Here is a 21,473-nt window from a genome sequence, read left to right as displayed (position 1 = left end):
AGCCCTAGCCAGCAACATGATCAATAAATTCTAAGGGTGACACCAAACATTGCCAAGTAGTAATCCAGGAGCTCCGCAGCAGCAACAACAACATCAGATCCAGGAGCTCCACAACAACAACAGCAACATCAGATCTTTAGTCACAGACACCTGCAAAGGCTAATAAACCATCAAGCAGACAGCAGAGGAGGAAGAAGAATGACCATGCAGTAAATAGACAACGCAACACCTCTGATATTTGACAACTGCAGCATGGCATCAAGACCACAGGTAAGTATCCCACTCACTCACTCATATGCATCATTTGATCAAAAGTTGTAAAGGTTAAGAGGTAGTTGGTTTATAAGTAAAAAGGTGGCAAAAAGGAAATTCTTTTTAGCAGGTGAAGAACCCATAGAGGATAAAAATGGAGTAAAGAGGGACAGTCTGCCATACCCATGGAGTGAGGTAGGCTACCAACTCATCAAATATATCTCATATGAGGGTAGATACAGTGTTGTTTATGGCAACCATTTGAGAATGCTTGAAGAATTAAGACTTGGGGTAGAAACACCAGTTCACCAAAGACTCAGCATACCCTATTTCTTGATGCAATCACTCATAGACTCCAGCAACAAAGTAAAGGGAGGGAATTCCCAACAGTTGGCTCACCATGGGTTGATCAGGATCCTCATTGAGGATGCCCTCCAAAACCTCAGGATCCCTATAAAATGGTCAGTCTTCAGAAACTTACCAGCAGAGGATGACATCAAAACCCTCACCTATAATGTTAGTCCTTCTGTCAGTGAAGAGGAGGCAAAACAATAAAGAGAAGATACAGATCTAGATGGGGATGAGATGGATGAAGAAGAAACTAATACAGAAGAACATGATGAAAGAGAACACAAGGAGGATGATGATGAAACAGAAGAGGAAGAAGGCATTGAAACAGAGGAGAAAGAACAACAAGAGCCCATCCAGTGTGGGATGCCAGCTAAATCCTATGCTCTTTACCTCATAGAACAATGGCTGCAGTTTCATATTAAAACACTAGCACAAAGGGGCACCATGCCATTTCAGGACTACAGGCAGTTTATTGATCTTTGTGATCAAACTGCACTAGAGGATAGGGCCAAAACGGTTGAGTTTTACTTGCACAACATGGCCCTCACAGACATGAATATTTGGGATCTTAATGCAGAGCTAGGAGATCTACAATTAATGGCTTTAGCATCATCGATGAACCATGAGAAATCAAGGGCTGCAGAGATGAAAAGAATATTGGCCAGAGAACAAAATGAACCTCTTTTCATCAAAGATGAACAATCAAATCCCATGGCCCTAATCAACACCCATAATCTAATTGCAAATGATCCTCAGCTGGCACCTAGATATCTTACTGCCCAAGAGCAATAAATTTCACATTTTGAGGATATGTTTAGGCTGCTAAGAGATGATAATATACATGCCTACTCAAGAAGATGGAACACACTGCAACGCAGCTTGAAGATCATAGAATATCACTCCCCTCAAAGGTTGAGAGAGGCACTCAACAAGACACCTATGTATAAGCAATTAATGCAAAGGTTGAAGGTCAATTGGATAGGCCTAAAACTCAGTCCACCACTACTCCTAGGGATGCTAGAAGGGAGAAAAGAAGAGGAGGAAAAGAGGCAGTTGGAAGAAGTAGAAAGGAAAGCAGGCTTCTATAAACAAGAAGAAGAGACCACAACAGAAGCATGGGATGTCAGAGAGACTACCAGAGCCATGAAGGACATGGACATTGACTAAGTTGCTTAGAGGATGAGCAACACTTTCAGTAAGGGGGTGATGATGAGCCTCATCACTGGGTAATTATATGGGCCTTAATTGGCCTTAATTCACCTCCTATATTAGTCAAACCAACTATTCTCACAACTTATTGCATACTTTTGATTATATTTTGTTTATGAGATGAGTTAGACTTGGATATTTTGCTTTGTGGTCTAATGTGCATGTAATGCAGGAATAAAGGATAAAAGCAAGGGAAAATGCAGGAATAAAGGGTAAAAGCAAGGAACTGTGGCAAAGACCTTGGTAAAAACTCGAATGGGACAAGGGAGAGTAATCATAGGAGGTAAATCCTCCTCATTTACTACCCCTCCATTCGAATATTACTCCATCAGCTCGAAGTGCAAACAACCATCACTTTGAAGACTAGAAGACAGTCGAGCAAGTGAAAAGGACAGAAACCAATTTATCTTGAGTGGGGAGCCAAGCCTCCCTAATTTGAAGGAAGTCATTGGAGACTTCAGATGTATAAGTAGAGAGGCTTAGGACCTCAGCAGGACTCAGACTTCTATTGTAAAAACTCTACTTTATTTCTGAGCTGCAAGACTCGTGGCAGCTTTTGATGTAATCCATGGTTTTTATAATGAAGATGAGTTATGTTTTGAGCCAGCACTGAGTTAACTTAGAGGGCTGAAGCTCTTGGGTTAGGGCTCGACCCGAGCAACCAAAGCTCCTCTTTACTATATATGTATGCTAGCATAGATTCCTATTTTCTGTTCATTTGCTTAACTAGCTTTTTGGTTCTGTTCATTTGTTTAAATAGATTTCTGGTTTTGTTCATTTGTTTAAATAGCTTTCTAGTTCTGTTCATTTGTTTAAATAGCTTTTTGGTTCTGTTCATCTGTGTTGTGCTTCAGTTTACTTTCATTTGTGCCTTCCTTCAGTTCACAGGTTAGTTAGGAGAAAAATGTCACCATAAGGTTGTACGCATGTGTCTCGGCCTCATCTCCTCCCTCTGGGACCATGACTTGAGGAAGAGACCCTTCAGCAACCCCAAAAACACAGGTTTCTGGTTCTCACATGAGTTATGGAGTTTGTCGTTTGATGCAGTTACTCGTTCACCCTCACTGTGTTTTTCTGTCGTTTTCATTTAAAAACCTCCTTCAACACGTTCTTCATGTATCGCTTCCTCATCGTCCAATCCATAACAAACCTTCACGACCACCGTCCGATTCATTAGTTTTATTCAACTTTCACCTCGCGTGAAGTCTTCCACTTGCTTTATGCACTTTAATCTCCACCGTCGATTTGTCTCTTGATCCGACGGCTATCGTGTCACCTCAACATTTTATGTGCTTTAAACCCCCACCGTCGATCTGCCTCGCCTGATCCAATGACTATTGCTTCATCTCGCACGGATTATTGCACGACCATTAAGCACCCGAGAGCACATGAGAAAAGTGGTTTTCTCATGCTATTTGTCGCGCAGTAAGGCTAATCACGTGAAATTTCAGAATTCTGCTTATAGCCTTGAGGGCGCACAAGAAACTACTTACCGCCTTAGAAACCCGCTCCATCATTTCCACACGTTTCTTTTTTCCCGCGATATGATCTCCACCGTCCATCCTCCAGTTAATCTTGTTCGTCCATCTCTTGACTTAATCCGCGTGATAAGATCTCAGTCGTTCATGACTTAACCTCCGCAATAAGACCTCAGCCGTTCATCATGTGCGTTCATCCTGTCCATCCATCTAGTCACTTAAGCCTGCGCGATAAGATCTCCACCGTCCATCTTCTGTTCGTTGATCGATCCAACGGCCCCTATGCATTACTGCACCCTTACGTCCTCCTTTCATTGATTTCAACCTCTGATTGCTCTTCCGCTTGAAAACAGATTTAGTATAAGTTCCTCTGCTTACACCTTAGTATAGTTTAATACTCTTTATCTCTACAACTTAGATAACAACATTAGGTTAGTGTTGTTTTAGCAATTCTATTTAGCATAAGTTGTTTAATTGGTTAATTAGGTTATGGTATGGTTTAGCATTTCATGTTGTTTTCTTCATTACTGCAGTAGAGTAGCTCTCTCTTAGAATAGGTTTTCTCTTCTTCCATCAAAGAATTAAGCTTCTTCTGACCCTATAGAAGTCTGGCTTGGAACCCCTGGGGTCTCTTGCTAGATAAACAGTGACAATAGGCAGGATCTTCACTTCTACTTGTGCATATATCACTGTCACCTCCAAGTTTGTATGAACCCTGGGTTGATAAGTAAAGCTGGTAGCCCTGGGAGTTGAAACATTCTTGTTGCAATACCTAGGCTCATCAGGGGGGCTAAGGGCGATAATTCTTTAGAGCCTCCCAGGTGAGGGTTCGGGGTTAGCACCTATTGAGAGAATTTTTTGGAAAAATTACGTGTAAAACATTGTAATTTCATAGGCAATCTGAACTATTCATTATTAGGTCACATATCTAACTTTAGATTTTATGTTGGGGTTTTGTTTCCCTAGAAGGAAACCCTAATGTTATGAGGAAATTGTATTGTGGCCATGAATTGGTAGAGAACATTGTAATTGAGAGAGGAGATTGTGAAAGAGAGGAAGGGAGGTTATAGTAGATGTGTTAAGGGTTGTATCCCTTCATTCTGCTAGATGGAGTAAAAGGAAGGATTGGCTATTTCTCCACAGATGTAGCCCAAATCAAGTGAATCATGTATATTTATGTCTCTTTGATATTATATGTTTTATTTTTGCATTTATTTTTATTGTATTGCTCTATGATATTATTCCTAACAATCCAAAGTGGTTAAAGTCTGTGGTGAAGACAAATACATCCATAGAGACAAAACGAGAAGTGGTAGAAATCACCTTTGATATGAAGAAAGCCATAGTTTGCACTACTTTGCAACTACCAAAATCGAGTGTAGATAAACATGTGTTTTTTCAAATCAGAGTTAAAGGGAAGAACCATAAGCTAAATGCTCTATTTGGTAATCATTCTCAATGTAATATAGTTTTTAAAACATTTGTTGATGAGCTTGGTCTAGAAACTTATGATAAATTGTAGCCAAGTTCGTGGCATGGTTGCAAGGAAAATTTGTTATGAGAAGGTATGTTACCTTCTACTTGAGAGAAAACAAGTAACATTTGGTCAAGGGTGGTCATCAAAGCACAGAGAGAGAGAGAGAGTAGTTTCTAAAACATTTGTTGATGAGCTTGGTCTAGAAACTTATGATAAATTGTAGCTAAGTTCGTGGCATGGTTGCAACGAAAGTTTGTTATGAGAAGGTATGTTACCTTCTACTTGAGAGAAAACAAGTAACACTTAGTCAAGGATGGTCATCAAAGCACAGAGAGAGAGAGTAGTTTCTAAAACATTTGTTGATGAGCTTGGTCTAGAAACTTATGATAAATTGTAGCTAAGTTCATGGCATGGTTGCAAGGAAAATTTGTTATGAGAAGGCATGCTACCTTCTGAGAGAGAGAGAGAGGTGGGGGGGAACTTATGATAAATTGTATCTAAGTTCCTGGCATGGTTGCAAGTAAAATTTGTTATGAGAAGGTATGCTACCTTCTACTTGAGAGAAAACAAGTAACACTTGGTCAAGGGTGGTCATCAAAGCACATAGAGAGGGATGCTACCTTCTCTTGGACTATGTGCACATTGAAATAAGAAAACACGACTCTTAGGCTCAAGAGCAATGCCGTGTTAAGATGTCCCATCTTGTATGGATGAAGAAAGATAGGTGTCCTTTTGAGCAATTTTGGTGAAATCCTCTCTAAGGGCATGATAATTAGAAGTAAGGTTAGTATTACATTGGGGATATTTGCACATCACCTTTGTTTTAGGTGAAGAGTGTTGGTCACCTATGTCAAAAGTTATGTGAGAACTCTTGCAAGAAACATCCTTTTAGGTAGAACAAGACTTTTAGGAGGGGAAAGACCCATGTGACCTTCCTCTTTGAGAGGGAGGCACATAAGATTAAGAACCAAGCCCAACTCTAATGGCCTTAGAGGTTGAAGATTGAGGTTTGATTTGAGGGAGGTTGTAAAGAATGTTGTGAATGCTTATGAGGCCGTTGAGCTTTCTAAGTTCAGTCTCAAAGGTTTATTAAAGTTTTGTGACTCATTAATCTACTAGTCTCATGTAGGGCTAGAAGCGATCACTTTCCCTACATGTTAGGTTATGTTTCATGTTTACTTGTCTAAGGACAAGTGACAAAGGTTGCATGCTAACTTGGTTTGAAGGAAGGAACATCATTGTATGATACATTTGGTTTAAAACCAATTGTATGGGTCACATTGAAGGGAGCCATTGGAAGACCTCCATGGTGCACTTGCTTCATATGAAGAGGGAAATCATCCTACACTAAAAGGAGGCACTTAGGGCATAAGTGGAAGTGACATTGTTGGAGGAAAAACTTGGTTAGGGGATTGTATTAGAAGATTTGTTGCATTAGCGGTCAAGGTTTGTCTCAAAATATATGTTTACTATAGTCATTTGGTTTAGATTTAAGAAGTTAGAACCACCTTCAAAAAAGATTTGGTTGGCAACAAAGTAGAAGGTCCTATGGCCAACAAAACTAGAGAAATCACTCTCCATAAACAAGAAAAACATATATTCTTTGTGAATAAAGAAGAATTTAATATATGTACTAGTAAACATAATTTAATATATGTATATGTATGAATAGCAAACGTCGTTTTTTACCAAGGCCACAATTTCCCCGAAGGGTGAAATTCTCATTGGAATTCAACAATAAAATTTTCAAGAAATCTAATACTTGGAGTGTTTGAATCCTTTTTTATGGTGAAAATAGATTCAACACCATCTCACGGGGCACCCAAAATCCTAAAACTTGACAAATGTAACCTGGATTTCCAAAAAATTATACTATTCTCAAAATCATATCAAAATTTCCATTATTTTCCAAATAAAATTATAGCATCATTAAACTACGACATCTCAAACATAGTAATAAACTATTATAATTCAACATTTTTACAACTTTTAAACTATTTAAACACACTAAGATTTACACCCCAATTTTTCGATATTCTAAAAACTCGATAAATCAAAACATAAAACGTGATCGTATGTACTCAATGCGCTAGGGTTTTGAGCACGATAAGGAGAGTTTGGTATAAACCCTATGTCGTAACACTTTTTCTCATTCTCGTTCGGAAGAGGAACCAGTTGCAAGGAGTCTGCAAACGAATTGCTGCTAGACACAGGTATGCGCTCTTCTTCCATAACACTGCGCCATGAATCAATGATTGCGTGAGGGTCCATTTCATGTGCATCTTTTCTGCCATTTTATTGTAGATCTGATAGGGCATGTAGGCTGTGTGAAGCGACAGCGTTGATAGATTCCTCGACATATCAACAGGAAATGCATTCGATATTAGGGTTTAGGTTTCTGCAGTTTTCTTCAAAATCCTCTTCCTTTTGGGGTTTTGCTTGAATTTGTGTAAGATGATTCCCGAAAGAGTACTTTCTTTTTCCATTATTTAAATATCTGTGGTTTTACCAAACTTGTCTGTCATGGCCGTTCTGTTTACCTGTACTTTCATAGCCATGGGCTATGGATCTGGCCTTATTTTACGAGGTCGCTGTTTAACGCTTATTCAGCGGCACTTTAGGTTTTTTGTTTGGGTTATCCTATTGCTTGGCTATATTTTCTTCTCAAGTATAAATGTCAGATTTAAAGTACTGTATATTCCAGATGGGTACATTCAGCTTCGAGGTCTACCAGTTCAATCACATGCCTATTTGTTTGTATGCTTGCTCAATACCTACTGAAGCTTTCATCTTCTTAAACAAAATACAGTATACTCATCTGCCCTACTGTTGGGCAGGTGATCTACCTTTGTAAACTGTGTCCTGGCTGCTGTATATGACTGTTTATCTATTTGTATTAATGTAAAAGGGGCGCTATATCGATGGCTATCTATTCGTATGTAAATGGGGCGTCACATCAGTGACCTTGAACCGGTGAGAAATCTTTAGACCATTGTGTTGATGACTAAGCCATTGACAAATCTTTGGGTCATCATGTTAATGACCTCGAACCAACGATCCTCGATACTAGTCTTCACCATTCCCAAATGAAGTACTGTAAGAGTTCATGTTAGTGAAGTGTAATTTTAAGTTGGCTTTTCGACCACTGTGAAATGTTCGGTTCATTGATTTTATGACCGTAAGTTTTCGAGAAATCTTGGGGGCAATGTGTTGATAACTTTGAACCACTAGATAATTTTGTTAGTAGCTTGACTCTTCACAATCCCCAAATAAGTTGCTGTAATAATATGGTTTGGGTGGTACATTCTTAGGCAGGCTTTTTGTTGGGGGTTCGCCTCGTTTTTTGTTTGCTTACATGTTCAGCGGTCCAAGCTGTATTATAATTCTCCTTGTGAAGTATTTACATACCAGTTGGGAAGATTCCCGTACCAAGTGTACAGAAAGAGGTATTGACATTTGGAAACGCTGGGTTTACAATATGTATAATGAACTAATTCTCGAAGAAGCATGAATAGAACTGGACTGAAAAATGGGAGGTACGGTTACTCCTGAAGTTCCAGATGTTTCAAAGCATGTGACCAGCTCAACATTCATGTCTGTTGAAAGTGTTGTGCTGTCAGTTCCTGGATCTTAGAACACGTCTGTTGGTAGACATACAGATTAAGTAGCTGCTCCGACAAGGTTCTCACAATGTGGATTGGGTGATCAATCTCGTTCAGGAGTTCAATAGTCCAGTTCACTAATCTCAAGTTCATAAAGGGCTGGCTTGCCTCAACAATTTCGAGGACTATTTTAGGGAACAGCCCTTATTTAAATACTTTAGTGTCCTCTTTTACAAGTGGTAAGGCTCTCGCCCCTCATCTAATTTAAACATTAAACATTAATTATCATTCGTTACAACGTGGATTGCATCTGGCTGAGATGGAATTGCAACCTTATGTCCATGCATACGTTCTTGGAGTAATGTCAACTGAGGCTTGGAACGGGTTCTCCTTACCCTATAAAAGTACTACTTTGATGTAGAGGGAGTTAACGCTTCTTATGCTTGCTATGTATGTACACAAATTTGCCAGCTCTGTTAGTTCAAGCAGTGTTTCAAGTATTTCAATTTCTCCTGAAATTTCCGATATTTTTTCAGATTGCTGAATTTCTCAATTTTTTTCAGGCCAATTTTATGCTGCTGTCTTCCCAATATTTTCCACCTCAATATTTCCAATAAGTTTCTTTCTGGACCCTTAATTGATGTAGAAGCGATATTTGCAACATCAAGTGATAATAGGAGACAATGAATGTCAGATGCATGATTTGAAAGGATTGGAATACTGTAATTTTACATTAGCTGCTGTCACAATATTTTGGATACTGTGTAAAAGGAGTAATGAATCCTTGGAAAAGAGAGATTGAAGTAGAAATCTGCTGGCCAAATCAAATATCTGACTTCAAAGGTCAAGGCTTTGACATTATTACGGTAATGAATACGAATACACTGTAGAGACATTGCCAGTGGGATTAAGTAGGCAATGCTATTAACAGAAATGCCTGCTGTAGTATTGCACCTGTGTGCAACTTCCCTGCACGAATTATGAACCCTTCAATAATACTCTTTTAAAATTCGAAGGGACCAATTGGCCATGGGTCATATCCTTTGTTACCATTTTGCTTCATTAACGAGTCCAAGTTGGAAATTTATCAAGCATGTGCAATTTTCAATCTAATGTTAGCGGGCCTGACAGGAAGAAACAAGTTCCCTTGTCCCAATGGGAAAAATGCAACATTGGAATGACTGACAAAATGCTTTTGTGATTTTATTGATTTCCACCTGCTTTCAGCTGTGGCAATGTCAAATAATCGGTTGATCTTAAGATTTATTTTTCTAATTGCACAAAGAGAAGTGAGGTGCACTCTATAGCCTAGGTGAAAAGAGACGTGCCATGTCTGTCTGTCTATAATATATATGTAATGCTTATAAAACAAAATGAAAAAGTCATGTTCTGCAATGTAACAATAGAGTAGAATAACACCACCATTATTTTACCATAATCATAAAATAAACTATCCTAGACCCCTTTTAGCCTTGGATCTTTTAAGTGCTGAGATGGTTGTACCTGGTTTCTTTTTGAATCTTTGATCTGTCTCATTGCTTAATAAATCCAATATAATGGATCAGATCTATTCTAATTATTTAGCAAATGGCTTCCACACTTACACATGCTAAACAATGCTCACCATCCTAAGGTGTAGTGGCTATGGAAAACAATGCTCACCATCCTAAGGTGTAGTGGCTATGGAAAATGTCTTGTCAAATTTATTTATCTTATTTAGGAGACTTTGACAAGGTTGTTGCTACCTGTGTCAACAATACATTGTATGAAGGATGCTACCTGTATCAATGTTGGTGAGTACATGTGATTAATTCAAAAAATATATAATAGGGCATTCTTTGTACATGGGTTTTCTTATTGAGCGTATATAATATGTTAAAATAAGTCTGGAAACAATATTGACATGTAGTTCTATATGTTGGCCTGGCCTGGGGTGCTATATCGTTTTTTAGTTGTTGCTTAAATTTCTCTCTAATAAAATTGAGCACAAGCAATACAGTAAAAGAATTAATTGGGTGAGGTTGGCTGTAGGGTGCTAGACTGTGACTGCTAGTGATATTCTGAATATTGCATTTGATTGTTGAATCATAAGTTGAATGATTGTTGATTGCTTTTTCTATTATATCATTAAGAGTACTAAATGCCAAACCTTGCAGAAGATGGCAAAGTCAAAGAATCACACAGCTCACAACCAATCTTACAAGAATCACAAGAATGGAATTAAGAAGCCAAAAAAGCACAGACACACATCAAGAAAAGGGGTATGCCATCATTTCTTATTCATTGTTAATGTTCTGCAAAATTTTGGGCTTATGAGATTCATTTTGAGGACTCTATGATGTAATTTATTTTCTGGAATTGTATGGACATTTATAACATTTCTCGTTTTTTGTTTTTGTTTTTGCAGATGGACCCAAAGTTCCTAAGAAACCAGAGGTATGCTAGGAAGCATAATCAAGGCGGTGGAGCTGGCTCTGGCACTGGATCTGAGGAGGAATCATAAATAGGCTATTTTATTTAGATAGATGTCTCTGCCTCACATTTTCCGTGTCTGAAAATGAGAAGTATGTTGAAATGTCTTGATTCAGTATTGTTAAACACGGTGTAGAATTTTGTTCTTTCTAGGTACTGGAAATCAGCTCTTCATTTTGAAAGATTTAAACTGGCATTGTTGATTTGATTAAGTAGGATATGCACTGATCACACTTTCCAGTTATACTATGTGATATTGGATCCTGTTTGCCTGTTTTTTGCAAGTTTAATTTTTATCTTAATACAATACTAATCAGGTTGGGCTTTTTACGAAGATCATGTTGATGTCATATGAATAGGAAGTCCTTACATATGTCTTTTTTCCTTCAAAATATACATGCATCTAAATTTCCATTTTTGTGCTTTATGAAAGTAGATTTTAGTTCAGAGCTTATGAAAGACTACTTTCAACAAAGGTTCTAAGCAACACTTGCCCATTATCTGCCCCATTTGAAATGTAGATACATGACTAGACACCCATTCATATGGGTATTGCCCATATAAATGTCTGCAGTATCTAATTCCCCTCCTTTGCCCTTTGCCTCCCTCTTTATTGAGGGGAGGGGGCTGGGGTGATGTTTATGCCAGCTTCTTCATCTCCCCCTCTTTACTGGGGTTGAGGGGACTGGGGTGATGTTTGTGACAGCTTCCTGTAACAGAGGCAATAAACTTCAGTTGCAAAGATGTCCTAAAAGTTTCTCATCACAAAAAACAAGCCCACAGTGCGTTTCCTAAGTTTCTCACCGTAAAAGATATGAACCTGGTGTCTGAAATGTTTTTTCCAGCTCAGTCACTGTAACATCATTTTGAATTTCATTTCTTACGGCCCAAATCCTTTGATTTTGTAGAATTGCATGAAATTGATGTTTATGATTTTGACTTGATAGGATACGATGAATTTTTTTTATCTTTTTCCATGCATCCCTGCTTCTAGTATTGTAGAACTGGTTTAAACGGGTTTATAATTTCATTTTTTTTTCATGCTTATGTTTTTGTATGTCTTGGGGATTTGATTAAGAAAAATGGGTCTAAATATTTTGATGAAATTTATAGCATCCAGAACGCGTTACGTATTCTGCTTATCTGTCAGTGTTTTGTTTATCTATCGAGTTTTTTGCAATTATCTGTGGCATGCATATAATAATAAAACGTAATGAATATCCTAGTATGATTGTGTGTTGTCATAAAATGTGCATGGTTCCTATTCAATCGATGACCCAGCTGAATGTTATTTCGACTTTTCCCTTATTTTATTTTGGCAGCTCAGATGCAGAAGTGATTGCGGTGTATGCTAGTTGCTTTCCTTTTAAGACAACACGTACTCAATTCTGCCCTTGTAACTGCAGCAATGCTCATTGAACGAATATGTTACGAAAATGTAGAAGCAAAACTAAATTTTATATTTTATTGCATCGGCCTGCAACAGGAGTTGATACATTAGCACCAGGGGCTAGTTATAATGATCTCAACTGCAGCTACATAGTCGATAGCACCAGGTGCTAGTCATATTAGTCTCAACTGCAACACATGTACTGCCATGAGGCCTGGTTATTTATTATCACAAAATTAACAATGGTGTCATTTCTATTTTTATAACGATTGAAGAAAGATGCATGTTGGAATCCGTTGTAAATAACCAGAGTCAAACGTGAATGGGAAAATGATAAATGCATGTTCATATGGGAGCCTAAATTACAACAAGCTAAGCAATGCGAGTAATTCCCATTTCACTTGAATGTAAACACCAGAAAGGAAAGGAGGTCAATATAAGGCTATTACAAGATGTTTTTTTCATTCAAAAAGATACTTTTTTGTTATTCTATAGAATAAAAAAAAGTACAAATATGCTGTGGCAGCTTTGTGGAAATTTTACAATAGGACATCCATCTATCTAGCTATTATTACAAGTCTACTATTACACGATATTCGCAAAATGTCAAGAAATGTTTAAGGATTATTTCTAGTATAAAAAAAAACCAAATTATGCCAATTCTAGCTTTGAAATAAATACTACTTTTTGTTTTTGTTCCTTGCATTCGTTCAAAAAGTGTCAAAATTTCCTTATATTCATTCATTGTCTATTTCACAAAATTGTCAAAACTTCCTTATATTCATTCAAAATCTATTTCACAAAATTGTCAAGATGTCCTGCTAAATGGAACATAAAAATGATTTTTGTATTCTATAAAAAAATAATATTTTTCTTAACCAAAATGTTCATTAAATTTTTGGTTCTTCTTCAATTGAATAATGAAATTGTGTAAGTTGCATATTTATATCATGAATGGTGGGGCCATGTTAAAATGAATTGATGTGAAATTTTTTAGTTGTGTTTACCAAAATTATTTCTTTAATTGTAAAATTTGCTATAAAAAGCATGTCGCTTTTACAAAAAGGAGAGTACCTTTTTGATAATATTCTAGTCCAAAATAGAGGGCTTTGAGTTCTGACCATCCAACACAAATATAGATATTCAAGTGTACGTTGTATATTGATAGTGGTTGTTGAAGATTAGGAGTTTTAATTATCAACTTGGTTGATTAGGGGCGTTAACCATCTCAACGCTTGACCCAGTGCAGGAGTCCACTCATTCAAATGTGTTAATTGGATTAGTTGTATTATCGATGGAGTTGACATTCCACATTTCTATTTGGTGGATTGACTTGAGCTCGTCAATTCTGCATTGGAGCCTTGCACAATTATCTTGAACTCGTATGACATCTCTGATGGATGAGAATGTCCACTGAATCCTTTAGTTGTGTCGCTAAGGTGGCATTCTTGACTTGTAATTGCTGAATTGAGGTTAGGAGGGGACATGAAGTTGTCCGAATGGGGCTGATGTTGGTTGTGAACAAGGTGATGACCCAGATCTGGAAGAGTTACACTTTTGTAGATATGTTTTAGGAGCTCCTCTCGTTGCATGATGATGGACACATTAGATAGATTGTATCTTTCTTGGGCAAGATATCCCGCCACAACCTTAAAGAATAAGCGTCATTAATAGTTCATACATCCTCTCATTGCATGATATGATGGAGACGTTAGATAATCTTTTCTTGGGAAAGATGTCCCTCGACAACCTTATGGAATACATGGCAGCAACATATGGATATGGGTAGAGGGTGCCCTATTAAAACCATTGATAAGAAGGGTGTGTCATCCACTCAACAAATGTCTTGAATTTGAATGCTCACTCAACAAATGTCTTGTTTCGCTTTCAGTGGCCTATGTTTTGTGGCAATGTTTGAACAAATGCATAATTGATGAATTTCTTACTCTAGGATCGGAACTTATAAGACCAGCCACCACTGGTCTGGTATCCAACAACTTGTCCAAACAACGTTCAAAGTATATTAATGGAAAGCAAGCACTGTTTAGTACATGGTTACATAGTTTTTGGACAAAATCCCTTGGAAGAAAAACAATACCATCTATAAGCTATAGGGTGGAAGAAAAACAATACCATCTATAAGCTTTATGGTGGGGTTTTTGGTTTGATTGTCACTGATGTTCAAACACAACTTTTCATGTCTCGATATTGTTGATAGATTTATAATTCATTTATTAGTTATGACAAAAATGTGGCTTTTGGTTTGATTGTCACCAATGTTGAAACACATTTCAATATTATTGATAAATTTATAATCAAATTTATTAATTATAACAAGAAAAGAGAAATGTCGTGATGCTTTTATCACCATTGATCCTTGTATTTATATATGTTTCCATCATATATATATATATATACCACCTAATTATTTCCATCATGCTCACATATATATATATACCGCCTAATTATTTCCATCATGCTCACATATATATATACCGCCTAATTATAATAGATAATAGGAATGTTTCCGTTTTGGTCAACATTACCAAGAGGATAGGAATCCACAACTGCAAACTCGGGCCAATAATTAAATGGTAACTTGCTCTTTAGGTTTTTTTAATCATATAAAGGCGATAATGTTTCAATGCTCTTCAAAGGAAAGATGTGTTGATGCTCATTTTATCACACAACAAAAGTGCCATTAAAGAATGTACACGTATGTTATGATTCTCATCAAAGGTTTATTTAATTAGAGGAATGTTTGATGGAGAAAGTGCAATGGTTTTACTATTATAACATATATATTCTCATAATGATTTAACACAATGAATCTAACAAATGGTAAAGTTGGGATGTAGTTTTTTTTGAGAAATCAAGCGCAGTTAGATTAGAGTGATTTCTCTTATTTTAATAATTTTTTGTGATGTTCTTTTACTTAATTTGACGTACTTTGTAGTTAGTTTTTTCTTTACTTAATTATGATAGTGTTCTTATCATCAAACAATTACCAAACCATGAAGATCAATGAGACAAGATGACACAATATAGGTTGCTATCTATGGCCAAAACCTCTCCTGTTGAGAGGAAAATTCACAATAATTCTTTTCTTATAGAATCTTCAAATGACGAATTCCAAGACCTAAAACCCTTGATAAAGACCCCTTCGAGATCAAGTCAACCTCTCCTTTGATGAGCTTCTCTTCCACAAAGTCAACATTAGTCAAACTAGTTGAAACTTTTCCTTTGACCACAAATTCAAACTTGCAAGTTTTAGTTGTAATTTTTAGCCTTCTTGCAAAAATCCTAGTTTGCACGTGTGGGTGGAATATGTTAGATTAGGTCTCTTTCTTCCTTCGCTAAGGGCACTGCTTCTTTATTGATAACTTAACCTTCAAATTTGATTTGTTTTGAGCCCAAACTTTTCATTCCAAATTTCGGTCTTAATGCAACAGTAGGATGCTCTAATTTCCTAGCACGTGTGAGAAGATTCAACCCTAAAAACAATTCTTCAACTCTTTGTTTTTCTTTCCTTTATTTCTCCTCCTCGTTGGCTATTAGGCTTCTTCCCTTGGTGATCGAACTTGCTTCTTGTGTCATTGAATGTGTGTTCTACAAATGAGGTCTATGGCTTATATATAGGCTTTCCTTGGAGTTGAATTGTCATCAAGAAGCCGACTTGATCTTCGAAGGAGTCTTTTGACACTAAATAAATTTCTCTTACATAATACAACATGTCCAATAGGGTTTTTACATATGACAATGACTTCTTTGACTTCTTGACTTTATGACAAATCCCTAGAAGCACTCAATGGGTGCTTGACCTATAAATAAAATAACCTAGAGCATGAAATCCATGTTACAAAATAACAATAATAATTATTTTATTCCTTTTTACATCAAATACATAAAATCAAGATTATATAAGTCATTATGAAGACCAAACCTAGTTACATATTTCAATAATTTTCTAATTGGATGAAGATTAGGTTGTATATTTTATTTATTTATTTTTTTCAAGAGAAAAAAGCCGCAATTTCTATTAAAGAAAAATAAAAATTACATTTTGTAAACACATGATGTGTGTATGCAATCCTTGTCCAAAATATGTCTGATACAAAATACAAAATATAGGCTAGTAGGCCCGCTGAATAACCCATGAATAAAACCCCGCAAAAAGCCCAACAATAGGCATCCATTACAATAAAAAACATGGCAACAAAACCTAGCAAAAAGGGTCAATGATAGATAGACTAAAACCTCGAAAGGAGCAGAGGCAAGGCTTTGAAAATAAAATTGTGGCGATACCACAGGGATGATTGACGAACCCCACCACCAAAACTTGAGAGAAAATGCTTGAGAGAAACAAAAATGCAAAATGATAGATATGCCCAAAAGGAGATTGCGATAGCCAAAATGGAAATTGCTAGGAACAAAAATTGAGCTGTCAAGAAGAAACATGAGCCTAGTGAACCCCCAACCATAGAAGAAAGAGGCCACATGACCTATGACATGGACCCGACACCATCTCAGTCGAACTAGTAAAGCAAAGTTGCCGCAAATGACGAACAAAGTGGGAATGTGGAAGGCAACAATGACCCCTTGTTCACTTGGAGATCAACATCCACACCGTAAAATAAAACTCGCAATAACAAAGACGTTCACCATAGTGGACCCAGATACATTGACGTTATAAAATTTGTGAAACATGGACTAGGGGGCAAGGGTAGCTAGGGTTCTAGTCGACCCCCTAGAAGGAGAAAAAAGAAAAACTAGAAGGAGAAAGTATTGAAGACAGTGGATCTTGAATTAGAACTTATCGGTGCATTAGAAGAAACTGATAGTCTCAGGAAGAAGAATAAGAGACTATCCAAGGAACACATCTTCATCAAGACCTGAAAGAGATGAAGGAAAAAGAGAGGAAGAAGTGTTGAACAAAAACCTAAACTATGAAAAGCTTGAAGCATAAATCGTCTCATTAAGGAAAGAGCTAGATAAGTTCAACAAAAACATGAAAAGCTCTCAAAACTTGTATGCTATTTTCAATAGTCAAAGATCACCATATGACAAGATTACTCTTAGTTATATGGGTGAGACCTCATACAAAGAAGATGTAAAGACGAAGTCCGTAGGTAAGGAAGTTGAAGAAAAACTTGAAAGCTTCAATCTAAGCAAGAGCAAGGATAAGAGATGGGAGGAGTTTGGAAATTGCTATACCAAAAATGCTATGCTGATGCTCTCAAGGGGTCCATTCATAATGCATGCAACAATACAATAAGGGAAAAAGACCAACAAAGATTTGGATCGTCTCTAAATCATATCAACTTCACAAGAACTATTCCATCAAGGCAACCATACTCAACTAGGTATCAAACTATTTTTTTTGGGTTATTGTTTTTCATGCAAAACTTTTGGTCTTGAAGTGAAAGATTGTAAAGCTTGTGTAAAAAATGATTATGAAAGAGGCTCTCATCAAACCTCTAAAAATAAGCATGTAGACATGATAACATAGATATTAATGATAACATAGATCATAATTCATTTGCACCACTATCCAAGTATAGTATAAAGTGTTATAGATGCAAAAGTTTTGGACATGTGGCACGACACTGTCTTACAAGATTAATAGAAGGATATTGGAAAAGAAAACATGAAAAACCACCAAAAGGAAAAATACAGACTAGTTATGTATGCTCGAACTAATCAAAGTTAGTGGTTTGTTGATAGAGGGTGCTTTAGATACATGACCAAAGATCAAAATAATTTTTTTAGTCTAAAAGAAGAAAGAGGAAATGTCTCTGTCGGAGACAATGGATTTACAAGAATCACTGGAAGAGGTATTGTAAGCTTTGACAATGGTAGGATTAAAGCACAAAATGTTTTGTACATTGAAGGACTCACATAATCTTTTAAGTGTCAACCAAATGTACGATCAAGGTTATGATCTCAATTTTCGTTCTAAAGATTGTGAAATAAGGAACACTAATTCGAGAAGATTAGTCGAAAGAGAAATAAAGACTCCATACAATGTATATATTCTTGATGAAATTCAAGGGGAAAAATTCTACATTGGACAAACATATGAGGTTGGGTTATAACATAAAAGGCTAGGACACTTAATCTTCAACAATGTGGTAAAAATCAATAGAACACAAGTAGTGAGAGATATGCCCAAAGTCTCGAAACCAACAAGCGCCATATGTGAATCTTGCCAACATGGGAAACAAACAAGAGTTAGCTTCAATTTAAAGGAGTGCTTGACAGAGTTAGCTTCAATTTAAAGGAGTGCTCGACATCAAGGGCACTAGAGCTTGTTCAAACAAATTTGCGGTGACCAACAAGAACACTAATCCTGCAAGGTGAAAGATAATTTATGCTATTTATTGATGATTATATTAGAATGGTTTGGGTTTCATTTCTTAAAGAAAAATTAAAGACACTAGATACTTTCAAATCATTCAAAGCCTTAGTTAAAAATGAAAGTGGCCTAAGAATTAAATGTCTAAGATCAAATAGATGAGGTGAGTTTGCCTCAAATGATTTCAATGAATTCTATGAGAAGTATGGAATCAAGATCAAACTTTCAATTGCAAGAACTCTGCAACATAATGGAATCGTAGAAAGAGAGGACAAATCAATACAAGAAACGAGAAAAATGATGCTAGAAGCCAAATTATTATATAAGTCTTGGAAAGAAACAGTTGTTGCCGCCATTTACATCATAAATAGAGCACAACTCTGAGTTAACGACAAGACACCGCATGAGTTATGGAAAGGTAGGCCAACTTAAGTATTTCATGATTTTTGGAAGCAAATGTTACAAGAAGATAAATGATGATAAATTGCACAAATTTGATTCTAGAATAGACGAGGGAATCTTCCTTACACAACAATAAGCAAATCTTATAAATGCTACAAAAAAACACTGCAAAGTTGTGGAATGTATCGATGTAAGAATATATCAAGCTTGGCTAGAGAAAGAATAAGAACAAACAAATGAGAATTTAGGAGATACCATCTACAAAGGAAGACCAATCTCCATCCAAGACAACTTTAAAATTTGTGCAAAAACATCACCTAGAGAACTAAATTATTGGAGATGTTGATGCATAAATAGAGACCCGAAGAAAAGTGACCAATTCAATAGGAAAAAACAATCTTGCTTTGCTATCCAAAATAGAGCCAAAGGACTTTACACAAGCTCGTGAGAGTCAACATTGGGTAAATGCTATGGAAGAATAATTGAATCAAATTGAGAAAAATGGAACCTGAGAACTTATGCCATGACCAAAAGTAAAAATGTAATTGGGGCTAAGTGGGTATTCAAAAACAAGATGAATGAAGAGGGACAAATGATCAGAAACAATGAAAGACTTGTTTGTAAGGGCTATGCACAAATTAAAGGAATTGATTTTAAAGAATTTTTTCCTCCAGTTGTAAGATTAGAAGCAATAAGAATGTTCTTGGTATTTGTGTGTTTGAACGGCTTTAAAGTTTATCAAATTGATATTAAATCAAACTTTCTAAATGGAGAGTTAAAAGAGGAAGTATACATTGAACAACTAGAAGGGTTTGACTTGTCTGAAAATAAAGCCCTGTGTGAAAATTGAAGAAAGCTCTTTATGGGTTAAAGCAATCTCTAAGATCTTGGTATGCCAGGATGAACCACTATATTCAACAATAAGGTTTCAAAAGAGGGGTTGTTAACAATAATCTATACATCATGATGGAAAATGGTAACTTCTTGATTACATTTGTATATGTGGATGATCTCATATTTGGTATCAATAACAATGATACGTGTCATGAATTTTCTTAGGAAATGTAAAAGGATTTTGAAATGTCAATGGTTGGAGAATTATTCTTCTTCTTTGGACAACAAGCTTCTCAAACCGAGGAAGGAATATTCATTGGCCAAACCAAATATCTCATGGATATGTTGAAGCATTTTGTAAAGGAAGAATGTGCACCAATTAGTACCCATATGATTCCCAGATGCAAGTTAAGCAAGTATGATGAATCTGTTGAAGTCAATTCAATATCTTATAAATTTATGATTGAGAGTCTACTATACTTGATAACTTAGACACTAGACATTATGTAGGAAGTTGGAATGGTTGCAAGATTTCAATCAACACCAACATAATCACATGTGCAAGCGGTAAAAATGATATATCGATATTTAAAGGCCACACTTGATTTTGGGCTTTAGTATCCCAAGAGAAAATATTTCACATTAACAACATATATAGATGTTGATTGGCTAGGTAAAATTGATGACATAAAAAGCACCAGTGGGAGTGCATTTTTCATGGGAGATTGCCTTATATCTTGGTCAAGTAGAAAACAATCATCAATTTCTCTTTCTACAGTTGAAACCAAATACATAACAATAGTATACTGCTATATCCAAGTTCCCTGGATGATAAAACTTTATAGGGCATCAAAGTACAATTTGATCAACCCATTGTTATTTTATGCAACAACACTAATGCAGTCAATATCTCAAAAAAACCTATCATCACTAAAATGAAGCATATTCCAATCAAATATAATTTCCTCAGAGAAAAAGTCATTGAGAAAAATGTCAAGATGGAATATATTGGCACCAAAGAACATATTGTTGACATATTTACCAAACCTTTGCCCAGAGAAACTTTTGAATATCTCAGGTAGAAGTTGGGAGTGATCTCTCCTTTATCTCAATAAATGAAGCACAAAATAACGGGGAACACTCTTTTCTATTGATGTCGAAGGGGGAGATAATACAGACAGAGGGAGCAGTTGACAATAAGTATGAAGAGAATGCAGACAAGGGGAACAATTGTCAGAAGAAGTAGATATCAAAGTATTTCCATCAATAACAAAGGGGTAGATTGTTGAAAATGGTTGTTATTGATGTCAAAAGTTGTCCAAATGAAAGAGGAAGTTACATAGTCAAATATCATATTTAAATACCTTTGCAATGATATATGGCACCCCCTCTAATTCCATAGGAATGAGGAGAAATGAAATATTTTTCAAGATGATCCAACCAAAGTAAAATACTTCCCCATTTGGATACCTTATATTTGAAGACATTCTTTTCTCCAATTACCTAGCTCAAATGGGAACATAAGATGTATGGTTGGAAAGCTTATTTCGAGGCCTTTCCAACAATATATTGCATGCCTTATAACTCCTTACACTTGAGGAGAAATTTATTTTTGAATATTCATTATACATTTTACTAGTTTCACTAGTCG

The 21,473-nt window shown here is 36.3% G+C and overlaps 1 protein-coding gene across 2 annotated transcripts; it reads left to right on the top strand.

Annotated features, from left to right (window-relative positions):
- Window positions 1–6,822: 6,822 nt before the first annotated feature.
- LOC149178739 (large ribosomal subunit protein eL29y-like) lies at window positions 6,823–11,175 on the top strand. 2 transcript variants are annotated; one of them, XM_089420416.1, is made up of 3 exons: window positions 6,823–6,980; window positions 10,526–10,630; window positions 10,777–11,175. In XM_089420416.1, the coding sequence occupies exons 2-3, from the start codon at window positions 10,529–10,531 to the stop codon at window positions 10,870–10,872; spliced, it is 198 nt and encodes a 65-aa protein (XP_089276542.1). In that variant the 5' UTR covers window positions 6,823–6,980; window positions 10,526–10,528; the 3' UTR covers window positions 10,873–11,175. The 2 variants fall into 2 exon arrangements, with proteins under 2 accessions (XP_089276542.1, XP_089276543.1); XM_089420417.1 differs by having other exon boundaries at window positions 6,831–6,980; window positions 10,529–10,630.
- The last annotated feature ends 10,298 nt before the right edge of the window (window positions 11,176–21,473 follow it).

Source organism: Pinus tabuliformis, chromosome 4_1 (genome assembly GCF_031772625.1).
Source record: "Pinus tabuliformis cultivar Carrire ecotype Pingquan chromosome 4_1, CPIR1, whole genome shotgun sequence".
Lineage (NCBI taxonomy): Eukaryota > Viridiplantae > Streptophyta > Pinopsida > Pinales > Pinaceae > Pinus > Pinus tabuliformis.
This window is presented reverse-complemented; position numbering and strand designations above follow the sequence as displayed.